This window comes from Camelina sativa, chromosome 4 (assembly GCF_030686135.1).
Source record: "Camelina sativa cultivar CO46 ecotype springtype chromosome 4, ASM3068613v1".
NCBI classification, from domain to species: domain Eukaryota; kingdom Viridiplantae; phylum Streptophyta; class Magnoliopsida; order Brassicales; family Brassicaceae; genus Camelina; species Camelina sativa.
In genome coordinates this window covers 32,757,950-32,770,659 of record NC_141883.1, presented here as the reverse complement: position 1 = coordinate 32,770,659, position 12,710 = coordinate 32,757,950, and the positions used below count along the sequence as shown (strand labels likewise).

At 37.9% G+C, this 12,710-nt stretch overlaps 4 protein-coding genes across 4 annotated transcripts; 1 reads left to right on the top strand and 3 right to left on the bottom strand.

Moving 5' to 3' along the window:
- Positions 1-102: 102 nt before the first annotated feature.
- On the bottom strand, positions 103-1,072 carry LOC104783293 (putative pectinesterase/pectinesterase inhibitor). Its single transcript, XM_010508427.3, has one exon. The coding sequence runs from the start codon at positions 1,002-1,004 to the stop codon at positions 354-356; it is 651 nt and encodes a 216-aa protein (XP_010506729.2). The 5' UTR covers positions 1,005-1,072; the 3' UTR covers positions 103-353.
- Positions 1,073-1,452: 380 nt separating this feature from the next.
- Positions 1,453-3,432, bottom strand: LOC104783294 (protein CYTOSOLIC ABA RECEPTOR KINASE 3). The gene is given in 7 exon segments (XM_087512148.1): positions 1,453-2,005; positions 2,089-2,221; positions 2,313-2,586; positions 2,688-2,814; positions 2,905-3,146; positions 3,327-3,365; positions 3,368-3,432. Coding segments are annotated over 7 exon segments (1,185 nt in total). The 5' UTR covers positions 3,411-3,432; the 3' UTR covers positions 1,453-1,678.
- Positions 3,433-5,761: 2,329 nt separating this feature from the next.
- Positions 5,762-10,614, top strand: LOC104783295 (squamosa promoter-binding-like protein 1). Its single transcript, XM_087512147.1, has 10 exons — positions 5,762-7,357; positions 7,447-7,625; positions 7,706-8,184; positions 8,296-8,370; positions 8,452-8,559; positions 8,658-8,775; positions 8,854-8,995; positions 9,081-9,225; positions 9,308-9,853; positions 9,938-10,614. Exons 1-10 carry the CDS (start codon positions 6,762-6,764, stop codon positions 10,370-10,372), a joined length of 2,823 nt encoding a protein of 940 aa, XP_087368273.1. The 5' UTR covers positions 5,762-6,761; the 3' UTR covers positions 10,373-10,614.
- An 84-nt stretch (positions 10,615-10,698) lies between these two features.
- Positions 10,699-11,800, bottom strand: LOC147946431 (uncharacterized). The gene has a single exon (XM_087512149.1). It carries the CDS (start codon positions 11,798-11,800, stop codon positions 10,727-10,729), a length of 1,074 nt encoding a protein of 357 aa, XP_087368275.1. The 3' UTR covers positions 10,699-10,726.
- Positions 11,801-12,710: the final 910 nt, after the last annotated feature.

Sequence of the window (12,710 nt, the reverse complement as noted above, 5' to 3'; positions counted from 1 at the left end):
AAAAGTTCAAGTAAAAATGTGGAACATCATCAGTGAAAAAAAAATTAACACAAAGTATAAATAAAAAGTATATACAGATAAAATAAAATACAATTCACCAAATACGTTGTTAAATTAAGTTTTTATTATTGGATATATAACCACATCTTTTCCATATCCTTTCCAATCACGAGGTCCATACATGATTATAATCCATAACATATTAATTACAAACATACATCAAAAGGAACCTTTGGTTACAAGATTCCTAAAACATCTGAAAACCCCAATCGATGCAAATTATTCATCACCATCGACGGAAGCTATACATTTTTTTTTTTTGAAGATATAGAATATTATATTGATAAATAAAATCAATAGTAATAAAAGGACAATGGTGGTGGGAGCAAGGCATCGGTATCTTGCTGGTTAAGTTTTGTCTTAATGTTGAAAGTGTTAAAGACTTTGCCCATTCCAGCGAACACATCCACTGACTCACCACTCATTCTTTTCCCAAGCCCAATCCCTCCTTCGACCACTTTGTGTAACGTCTTGTCGTAAATATCATCGAGACAAGTGGAATGGTAAGTGAAGATAGAAGTCATCTTCTTCTTACATGTGAAGTAGTTGTCAGCCATGCTCGATAAGTTTTTTCCTGCGGCTTTCCAGAAATCTGCAAAGTCTTCCAAGGCGTTGTGTAGCTGTTTTTCACAGCCGGTGATGCAAGTTGTGGCAAAGGCGTTTCCTTTGTATTTAGGTTTGATCCCGGCGAGGAACTTCAAACCCTTTTTAACGGACGTTTCAGCGGCCGTGGCTAAGTAACGGACCAAAACGGCTGGATCATTGCTTGGGACGCCTCTTAGGGTAATGCTACATAGACGTTTGTCTTGCACAACGCTGCAGATTCCATCGACGGCCTTTAGGTGTTCTGGTGTAACGGCGTCGCGTTTTTCTGGAACTATGAATGCGGTTGCGGTGAGGGAGATGCAGAGAATGAGAAAGGCGAGTTTTATTGGAGTGTTCATTTTTTTTTGTTTTTTCTGTTTTTTTGGACGTGGATTGGAAAGGAATAGGTAGAAAAAGGAAGATGAAAGGTTACGTATATATATATATATAAAGATTTATTATGGTTTTTTTTCTAAATTTGGATGTCTTTTTTTTTTGGTTTTGACTAATTTTCAAATACGAATGGATGATAATGAGTGAATTTTGGCGGTTTTTAATTATCTGTGGACATGCCATCATGATCCTTTTTTCGAAGATTTCTGCCACTGAGACACTAATCCTATTTTTGTTACGAATTTAGGTAACATTATAAATTTATAATATGTAATACATCTTTGAAAAGTAGATAACAAATACTTATACTACTAATATAAGAAATATAACTATGGTAACATAGACAATTATTGATGGGCTTGTTTGCAAAACAATACGTTTTGATTCTTGTTAATTTACATTACAACAGACAGATTTAAATGAAAGAATATATAAATGATGTGATTCTTGTTAATTAAGCAGTCAACAAGAATCCAAATTACGGTAACGGATTTTTCTTTGACCAAAATAATAAAAAATAAACAATACAAAGATTTCTATGCACATTAAGTTTTGGTTGGTGTGTGTATATATATGTAAACCAAAATATTCAGTAAGATGAGAAAAGCTGAGACGGCAGAGAAAGTGGTGTGGCGGCTAGCTAATGTACTCCTTCGCCTGGAGCAACTACAGCTCGAGCATTCAACAGAGGTTGAAGAGCTTTGACAACAATACTCATATTCGGCCTAAAATCCGCTTCATATTGCACACACAACGCAGCAACCGCGGCTAACTGCGTTTTCAACATCACCACACACTTGATGTTAAAGAAGAATGCATTCTAAAACGTTACCGCAATTTGATATCATGAATAAGTTTGGTTCGTTTTTTTAAAATATACCTTAGCAACAGCTTTTGGAGGGTAATCGCCACCAAGTCTTGCATCAACGCATTGTTTAACCTTGTCTTCGCTCAGTTTAGGTGTAGCCTGATACATATAAGTAACAGTTTACATAATCTTGCTACACGAGGATAATTAAAAAGATGTGTAAGATTAAGAGAAATAAGTACCCATGTGACTAAACTCTGTTGGCCTCTAGGTAATCTATGATCAACAGGCTTTCGGCCTGTAAGAAGTTCTAGTAAGACAACCCCGAAGCTGTAGACATCACTCTTGGCATTTAGTTGTCCGGTCATTGCATATCTGTAAAGAACAGGGAAGAGCATTTGTTGAGACTTGGTAGCTAGCTCATCACACAATATATGTTTTGACAAGAAACTCCCACCAAACTTACTCAGGGGCATGATAACCGAAAGTTCCAAGAACACGGGTGGAATGAAGGCGAGCTGCCATATCAGGAGCTTGATTAGAGAGATCAAAGTCAGCAATTTTGGCAACATCTTCTTCAAAGAGCAGGACATTGCTGGATTTAATGTCGCGGTGAATGATGTGAGGGTTTGCTTTTTCATGCAAATACTCAAGCCCTCTTGCAGCTCCAACTGCAATTTTCACTCGTTGATACCAAGACAAGACAGGGCCTGGCTGTGCTCCCTTCACACCTTTTCTCCCTGAGGAATCATCGTAAGATGTTAAAGTTAAGTAATCCCCACACGAACATTGGTCCTAGAAGTGGGTGTGTGGACAAGTTAGTGATTAAGCAAAACTGTACCATGAAGAATATCATGAAGAGATCCATTTTTGGCAAACTCATAAGCAAGTATCCGTGAATTCCCGTCAACACAGTAGCCAAGAAGTTGAACAAAGTTATCATGTTTCAGCCTAGAAACCATGGAAACCTGCACAAGCAGTTCAAATTTCCCAACTTCAGTTCCAAAATTCAGAAAACAAGAATAGCTTAGTAAATCCAGTAAACTAACTTATCAAACCTGGGCAAGGAACTCATTGTCAGGCTGTTTGTTAGAATCCAACTTTTTAATAGCTGCAGGCTGATCATTGTTCAAAACTCCATAATATACTCTTCCAAAGGAACCTTCACCGATGAGAGAAGTGGAACCAAAGTCATTTGTTGATTCCTTGAGTTCACTAACAGGGATAGTAGGTACTTCAATAGGCTGCACCTTCACAATTGGAGCGCCCTTTTGTGCAGTTTCAGAGGCTGCATCATTTCCTGCACACCAAAACCAAAGCTTTTTTTTTTTAATAAAGAGACCAATCTCACATGATCATAAACAGGGAAACCAAAACAAGGGGACTTGATACTGAACTGAAAGTTTTGATTTTTGCTAAGTAAGATCCAATTTTTTTTTTATATGGAAGGAAGTAAAAAAAACAGAAAGAGAAATTACACCTGGAAAGTGTTTGGCAGTGTTGTGGTGGCCACCATAATAGCTTTATGCATATCATCTTCCTCGCAACAGCCGAAACAACTCATAATAATTTCTATAAAAATCTGCAGCTATTTGGAATTGACACACATTTAAAAGAGAATTAAGTTATGTATGTGAAAACAGCACACAAGTAAAACAGCTTAAAAGCCCCCCCTAGCAGCATCTTCCAGAAACGAAATTAGCCATAAGTCAACAAGAAGTAGTAAATCATAAAATATGGCTACTACATTAACCACATTAGCAAAAACCCAAAAATCTGGTGAAATCATCACTACTAATATAGTTCAGATGATGAAATCTAGAACAGAACAACGGAAATCAAAATAATCTGAAAGAAAGAAACAAGAAAAAAAGGTTATACCTTGCGGCGATAATTCAAGTACAGAAGACGAATCAGTAAGAGTGAAAAGGAGGAAATGTGAGAGAGAGGTTATGAAGAAGAAGAAGAGAATTATGTGAAACCAGCGAAGAAGAGAACGAACAGTGAGACAAATCTTTTGAGCTCTTTAACGCAATTATAGGGGAGAGATTACATTTATAATTAAAAGAGGTGGTGGAATAAAGTAGAGAGGATTAGCTCTCCCAACTTTTGACTGGGAAGGGAGTTTCAACGCTGTCACTTTGACACCGTGTCATTACAAAACACCGTTTTAGATAATTATTATTAATGACAAGAACCTAAACCCAACGACCAGATTGCCACGTCATTTTTATTTTTATTTATAAAGTCGAATGAAATTGGAGAATAATAAAATTCCGGAATTATCGTCTGATAAAGATATAAAAAAAAGCAACGGCGTGAATTGCGCCGCCGGCCGTCTTTCATCGACCCGTTTTATCTTCCCGTTGGTGGTAGTTGGAATTATTTCAGTTTTTTTTTTTTTTTCTTTTTGATTGATAGCTACTAATTTTGCATTATAAAAAACATACAGTATATGATACGAGATATAATAATTGCAAATCATTTTTCAGTTTCTTTATAGTATTTTTCTGTTAATTATGAGAAATTACCTATAATAAATACATAAAAATTGTCTTATTACTACTATAATAGTACATTTGAAATCAGTTTTACTAACAATACATCAAATTTTGAATATTACTTAAAAGCCAGTACTTTTGTGTTTATTTATAGTTTGTGCCATTTTCTTATTAAATTTGGTTGGAAAAAAAAACAAGATTAATTTTTTTCTAATTAATTTATATTAACAGAAAATAAAGTGGGTCCAAATGTTGTGGAAGGATCATTAGATGTCCACCCTTCATGTATCAAGAAGACGCCATACTCTGAAAATACTGACAAGGTTTATCAACAAGAACAGAGTCTCCATCACATATGAGCATCAAAGAATATCATCCATTGCTTTGGTTCGGAAGTGAATAATGGTGTAATTCATGTAGCAGTTATTGACGATGCATATCAATAAATTAAAATTGCAACAATAACTGCATATCAATAACTGCAACAATTAAAAAAGAGAACAAATTAATAAAGAGATTAAATATATTAACAAATTAACAAATCAACAAATTAAAATTACGTAATTAACAAATTAAAATCACATAATTCTCATAAATATAAAAGAGAACAAATTAAAAAAGAAATCCAAGTAAATATTGAAACGGCTAATCATTCATTATAAGGTTCAAGAAAGATGTTAGAATATCATTTGATTAAGTGTTGAGATAATGTAATCAGCAACAAAGAAAAAAGAACACCATGATTCGCTCTCGAACAAAATATGAACATGATTATTTGGAGTCCATATTTGGAGTCGTTGTCGTGCATGTGAACAAAATATGGGCATGATTATTTTAGTGCAATGATTATTGTCTATTTATTCGGTTCCTAATTCAATTCAGTATATATATCTCACACTGACATAGTACAACCAAATAATTTATTATCAGCGTCATTCATGGTTATGAAAAAAAAACGTGGGATAATATAAATATACTTTAAGGATGAGGATTAAGAAACGGGAATTAGATCCATTGAGATTCTAAAGCTAACCAAAGACGAGGAACACGGAAGACGTGGCGCATTGGATTCTTTCGTTATACTAGTATTTTTTTTATCATGTGACTGGTCGGTCTCTCTCTTGCACTAACAAAATTCGATTACATTATATACATTTGTTTGTTTGTTTAATATCCCACCTTATTAAATTAACACAACAAAAGAAAATGCAGTAATTTTTATAATTAAAAAATAGTTGAAAATGGGATAGTAATAATAATAGTAAGTGGGCCAAATAGTGAGAGTGGGCCAAGAAAGCCCAGACCATAATGACGACATTGGAGACCGAAAGGTTGACCCAATGTTTTGTTTGGTTATGAGTCAAAAAGTCAAAGGCGCGTTTACAAATACACAACACAACACAACACCACCGACACTTTCTTTGTCAACTAGTAGTAGCGATCACTGCGGTCGTTCACTAGTCGCGGAAACACCCGTTTTTTCTCTCTCTCTCTCTCTTAGCTGAGTACTGGCAGCCTCATCGTAGATCACAACACAGACAATCAAAACCCTCTCTCTCTCTAAGTCCCGTGTACCGCGAAACAGGGGATTATGGACTACCGTGAGTGAGGGGGGGGGAAAATTGTTTGTAGGGTAAGTTTAGTAAGTACACTGCTTCACATGGCCAAAGAGAGAGAGATAGACAAAAGTCTCAATTTTAATATTATTTTATTTAGAACTGGTCCCCACCACCACTATTTTTTTTTTGTTTTTTTTTGTTTTTCCTTACAATTAAATTTTTATGTACTAAATTGGTTCTCTCTCTCTCTCTCTCTCTCTCTCCTACGTCTTTTTGTTTGGTTTCTTCTCTCTCTCTCTCACTCTTTCTTTCTCTCCCCTAACTTTTCTTTTCTTTTTTTTGGTGTTGTACTACTACCATACCATCACACCATTACCATACATACTCTTCTCCATCACGCCACAAACGCAGATTCACATCATCTTCTTCTTTTTCTTCTATTCTTCTTCATCGCCAGTGGCTCTTTGAAGATGTCTCTCTCCAGCTGTAGTTAGTTTCCTTTTGTATATTGTTGATTCAGTGTTGTTTGAACAGGTCAGTTACATATAAGGATTTAATTAATTTATAGGGGGGCTTATTAAGAGGTCTTTTTATGTATGGAGAAAGGTCTTTGATTTTGTTGGGTTATGGGCGTCTGTGTTCCGGTTAATTGGAATTCATGGATCTGTCACTTTGTTTCTTTTTAGGTTTTTTTTTTTTTTTTTTTGTGTGAAAAGAATCGAGATTGATTAGGAATTGGGTTCCTTAAAGTTTGCTTTTTTTTCGATCTACAGAAAAGATCAATTGGGTTTTTGTTGTATTTCTTATCTTAAGTTCTGAATTTGATCTTTGGAGAGTAGAAGAAAACTATCTGTCATGGAAGCTAGAATTGAAGGTGAGCCTCAACAACATTTCTATGGGTTTAGAGCTGTGGATCTAAGGTCTGTTGGTAAAAAGAGTGTCGAGTGGGATCTGAACGATTGGAAATGGGATGGTGATCTCTTTGTGGCTACTCATTTGAATCCTCCTGGTGGTGTTGCTACCGAAACTACGGGACGTCAGTTTTTCCCTTTAGGGAACTCGTCCAATAGCTCCTCTTCTTGCTCTGATGAAGGGAACAACAGTGAGTTAATGGTGCGAAGTACAAGAGAAGTTGAGAAGAAAAGGAGAGCTGTTGCCATAGAAGGAGACCATAATGGTGGTGGTAAAGGTCTTACTTTGAAGCTTGGAGACAATGGTTGTGATCTTAATGGTGAAAGAGAAGGGAGTTGTGCTGCTAAGAAGACTAAATTCGGAGGAGGAGGAGCAGGAGGTGTGACTAATCGTGCTGCTTGTCAGGTGGAAAACTGTGAAGCTGATCTTAGTAGAGTTAAGGATTATCATAGACGTCATAAGGTGTGTGAGATGCATTCTAAGGCTACTAGTGCTATTGTCGGAGGTATCATGCAGCGGTTTTGTCAGCAATGTAGTAGGTATGCGTGTCTTTCTAAACCTCTAGAAACCTGATGTGATAATTAAACAATAAATAAATGAATCAACTTTGTTTCTTTCTATCTTTCAGGTTCCATGTTCTTCAGGAGTTTGATGAAGGAAAGAGAAGTTGTCGTAGACGTTTGGCTGGGCATAATAAACGTAGGAGGAAAACAAATCCTGAACCTGGCGCCAACGGCAATCCTAGTGATGATCAGTCAAGCAATTATCTCTTGATTAGTCTTTTGAAGATACTCTCCAATATGCATAGTATGGTGTTTACTCTGATACCTACCTAGATTAGTCTTTGAAGTGTTTTGTATCAGCTGCTAAATTTCTATACCTTGCAGCTACTCGATCTGACCATACCGGTGATCAAGATTTGATGTCTCATCTTCTGAAGAGCCTTGTAAGCCATGCTGGTGAACAATTAGGGAAAAACTTAGTTGAACTTCTTCTGCAAGGAGGATCTCAAGGTTCCTTAAATATTGGAAACTCGGGTTTACTTGCAATTGAGGGAGCTCCTCAAGAGGATTCAAAGCAACTTTCAGTAAACGTACCTGAAATTCCTCGGCAAGAATTGTATGCAAATGGGACAGCTACCGAGAACAGATCAGAAAAACAAGTCAAGATGAATGATTTTGATTTGAATGATATCTATATAGATTCAGATGATACAGATATTGAAAGATCTCCTCCTCCTACGAATCCAGCAACCAGTTCTCTTGATTATCCTTCGTGGATACATCAGTCTAGTCCACCTCAGACAAGTAGGAATTCAGATTCAGCATCTGACCAGTCACCGTCAAGTTCCAGTGAAGATGCTCAGGTATATATCTCTTACCTCATCCATTATTTCTGGATCTATATATATACCTGCTCCTGATAATCTGCTGTAACATTCTCTTTTTTTTTTCTTCTTCTTTTTACTCCATCTCAGATGCGCACAGGCCGGATTGTGTTCAAACTATTTGGGAAAGAACCAAACGATTTTCCTGTTGTCTTGCGTGGACAGGTACTGTTCTGCTTGAGAACTCAAGTTTCTTACTTTGTGATGTTGGAAGTTATATTGATGTGTTGATTTCACGATATTCAGATTCTTGACTGGTTATCGCATAGTCCAACTGACATGGAGAGCTACATTAGGCCTGGCTGTATCGTATTGACAATTTATCTTCGTCAAGCTGAAACTGCTTGGGAAGAAGTAAGCTTACTTTATAACTTCTTTTTGTCATTTCACCTGGTCTTCTGTAAAGTTCCAGACTCCTGAAGGTGTATTCTTTTTATTTTTTTACTTGGCAGCTGTCAGACGATCTTGGTTTTAGCTTAAGGAAGCTTCTAGATCTCTCTGATGATCCCTTGTGGACAACTGGATGGATTTATGTTAGGGTTCAAAACCAACTTGCATTTGTATATAACGGTTAGTTTTGAGTATACTTTCACCTTGTGCATACTTCTCTGGATTTCTGAGTATTTATCGTCAATCCTGGGGTTGCAGGTCAGGTTGTTGTCGACACTTCCTTACCTCTTAAAAGTCATGATTATAGCCACATCATTAGCGTTAAACCGCTTGCTGTAGCTGCAACGGGAAAAGCTCAGTTTACGGTTAAAGGCATCAATCTCCGTCGACGTGGCACAAGGTTTTGTTTTCTTTAGAATTTTGGCTTTTCTTGTCTTCTTTTTCTTCTTCCTTGACGCCTAATTGTCTTTCAATCTTTTTCACAGGTTACTTTGTGCTGTAGAAGGAAAATACTTGATTCAGGAAACAGCACACGAGGAGGAGGATGATCTCAAGGAGAATAATGGGAATGTTGAGTGTGTCAACTTTTCTTGTGATATCCCTATAACTAGTGGTCGAGGATTCATGGAGGTGAGCACTTTCTGTATTTCTACTCTGGTCATTGATTCATGTTTATTCATGAGACTCATAGCTTGCTTGATGATTGTTCCAGATTGAAGACCAAGGACTCAGCAGCAGCTTCTTCCCTTTCTTAGTGGTTGAAGACGATGATGTTTGTTCTGAAATCCGTATACTTGAAACCACTTTAGAGTTCACTGGAACTGATTCTGCTAAGGAAGCTATGGACTTCATTCATGAAATCGGTTGGCTTCTTCACAGAAGTAAGCTTGGGGAATCAGATCCAAATCCAGACGTTTTCCCATTAATACGATTCCAGTGGCTAATCGAGTTCTCAGTGGATCGAGAGTGGTGTGCTGTGATCAGAAAGCTATTAAACATGTTTTTTGATGGAGCTGTTGGTGATTTTTCTTCCTCGTCGAATGCCACACTATCTGAATTGTGCCTTCTTCACAGAGCCGTGAGGAAAAACTCTAGGCCCTTGGTTGAAATGCTTTTGAGATACGTTCCAAAGCAGCAAAGGAACAGCTTGTTTAGACCCGATGCTGCTGGTCCAGCCGGTTTAACACCTCTTCATATTGCAGCCGGTAAAGACGGTTCAGAAGATGTGTTGGATGCCCTAACAGAAGACCCTGCAATGGTGACTTTTATTTTCCCTCCTTTTTTTTCGGTCATGAAATTTGGTTCTCTGAGCTAAACGCTTGTCTTTTTGCATCTGTTTCAGGTGGGGATTAAAGCGTGGAAGACATCTCGAGACAGCACAGGCTTCACACCAGAAGACTATGCACGCTTACGCGGCCACTTCTCATACATCCACTTGATTCAACGCAAGATCAATAAAAAGTCAGCAACTGAAGATCACGTTGTGGTCAACATCCCTGTTTCTTTCGCAGACAGAGAGCAGAAAGAACCAAAGTCAGGTCCAGTGACTTCCGCCTTGGAGATCACACAGATTAACGAGCTTCCATGCAAGCTCTGTGACCATAAACTGGTGTATGGGACAGCACGTAGGTCTGTAGCGTACAGACCGGCTATGTTGTCGATGGTGGCGATTGCTGCTGTGTGCGTCTGCGTGGCACTTCTCTTCAAGAGTTGTCCGGAAGTACTCTATGTGTTTCAACCGTTCAGGTGGGAGTTATTGGACTATGGAACAAGCTAAGTCTACTTTGAAGAATATAAATATTACTTATATAAACCCATAAAGGCGTGATTTCTATATGTTGTAACTATATGAGTATAATAAGATATATAGACATGTAGAAGATTGTTGTTGTTGTTGTGTGTAAAAGCCTCTCCTTTCTCTCTCGAACTTGAGAATCCTCTCTCTGATTAGTATATTTTTTGTTTGACAGAATAATTTGTTTCTTTTTGTAATTTAACAATGGAGACGTTCTTGTTCTAGCCTTCTCTCTTTGTTTCCGCTTTTTTTTGGTTTAACAGAACATTCTGCTAAGAAACTTGGATCCACACTTTTGAAGCTTTCGGTGCATAATAACGTACTTCACAAATTCATTTATGACTTGGGAGCCCATTCCAACGCTTTCATGACTTCTTCATTGTCTGGTACATCTAATGCAATGCAGAGCAGAAGCTCTAAAGCTGGAATCCGAATCTCACAACCAAGGTAACATAGGTCAACAAGTTTCCTTGCTCCTCCAGCTTCTACTACTGCTTTTGAATGATCTTTGTGCAAGTAATTACACGGGGTAACGAATTTAGTGACTGCTACAACTGCTTCTTTTAAAACCTTGGAATCTTGATGGCCAAGGAGCTTCACTAATTTCTCAACCATTAGTGTATCAGACGCTCGAAATGCTCGTGCAAGGCTCCCAATTAATCTGATGTATGGTATAAGTAGAACCGTATCTCCATTTTCTTCAATGAGTTTATGAATCTGATTAACAATGGCCTTGAAAACGAGAGATTTGAAGTTAAAAGCTGAACGTCTCAAGCCATAGTTTTGCTCTGCCACAGCAGTGATCTCTAGTAATATCATCACAGAGTTGTATTTAACTTCTCTGTCTTCTATCTGAATCAAATCTGCAAAACGCAAGAACCTTTTTGAATCGGTGATGCTTTTGCAGATAGTAGAATTTCCTTTGGCCAGCTCACTCAGAGCTTTTGCTGCCATTGCCTTCACGTGCGAGGAGCCTTCCAGCTCCGGAGTCTTCCCAGCCACCAAAAGGCTTAACAGGAGCTGAATCACGTCGTATTGTGCAAAAACGTTTTGGCTCTCGGGGAAGCTCTCAACCAACACTGATATGGTACAAGCCACCTCTGCTTGAGCCCTCATCGACCCGTGTTTCAGAATCTTAACGAATACGGAACACAATCCATTCCGGATCATGATCTCTGCGTATCTAGGGTTCTCACTGGCCAGTGTTCTCATCGACGTAGCTGCTTCACAGGACTCATCAGTTGTTCCCGTGTAGAGAATCGCCATAAGTTCGTAGACCATGAACAGGATTGGGTCGTTCATGGCGGATGCTGGGAGACCAAGCAACTCTCGTTCACCATCTTCCGGAGGAGTGGAGACTTTGAGAAGCCACAAGACATCACTGATGGATCTTTCAAGCCCAGTCAGCATCTCTGGGAAAGTGGAAACGCGGACGATTAACAACGATTCCTTAGTTTTGGCGTGCACTTGTTGAACAAAGAGAGAGACTTGTGAAGCACATTCTCTGCTTTCGAGATGACGTAGTGGGTCGGAAATTCGCAGAGGTTGGAGCTAGCGTTAAACGTCTTCTCAAGCAGTTCTAAGAGCTTCTGTACCTTGATCTTGACCTCGTCGCACTCCTTCTTGAAGATGGTTGCTTCGTCCGCTGCTTTGATCACTTGAACTCCTAGATCATTCGCGGAGATAAGGATAGGCTCCACTATCTCCGACATGGATAAGAAATTGAGTGAGAACAAAGAATGTGTTGGATATAAGTTTTATCTTTCAAGAACAGAGAAGAAATTAAGATGTCTTTCTTTCCTCTGGCTCAAGTAAAATATCTCTTTCTGATGAGGTAGAAGCAGTGTTCAAGAAAGCGGTCTAGGCGGCCGTTTAGGCGCCGTTTAGGCGCCGTCTAGGCGCTAGGCGCTCAGCAGACGCCTAGACGACCGCTTAGACCGCCTAAAATCACAAAATTTTTATTTTAATGTATGTTTTATTTTTAACTACATATATTTAAAATTTTAAGTTTTATATTCAGATAAATATTTATAAATGTTTATATGTTATTAATCTAAATTAAAGAAATGTATTTTTATTAATTTTAGTTTATGATTTATTATTATTTATTTCTTCTAACATATATTTTTATATAATTTTACATATAATATCATATATATAATGTTCATATTGTAAACGCCTAAACCGTCTAAAAACGTTTAAAATTCCGACTAGGCGTTCTAGGCGCTGGGTCACCGCCCACATACCGCCGAGCGCTTTCTTGAACACTGGGTAGAAGAAACCAAGAAACTTCTTGTCCCTTCCTATTTGTTTAATTGTT

Coding starts and splice junctions, on each gene's coding strand:
- LOC147946431 (XM_087512149.1), bottom strand. CDS start 11,800: ATGCTGACTGGGCTTGAAAGATCCATCAGTGATGTCTTGTGGCTTCTC.
- LOC104783293 (XM_010508427.3), bottom strand. CDS start 1,004: ATGAACACTCCAATAAAACTCGCCTTTCTCATTCTCTGCATCTCCCTC.
- LOC104783295 (XM_087512147.1), top strand. CDS start 6,762: ATGGAAGCTAGAATTGAAGGTGAGCCTCAACAACATTTCTATGGGTTT. Junction 8,776..8,853: donor ACTTGCATTTGTATATAACG/GTTAGTTTTGAG, acceptor CTGGGGTTGCAG/GTCAGGTTGTTGTCGACACT. Junction 9,854..9,937: donor TAACAGAAGACCCTGCAATG/GTGACTTTTATT, acceptor CATCTGTTTCAG/GTGGGGATTAAAGCGTGGAA.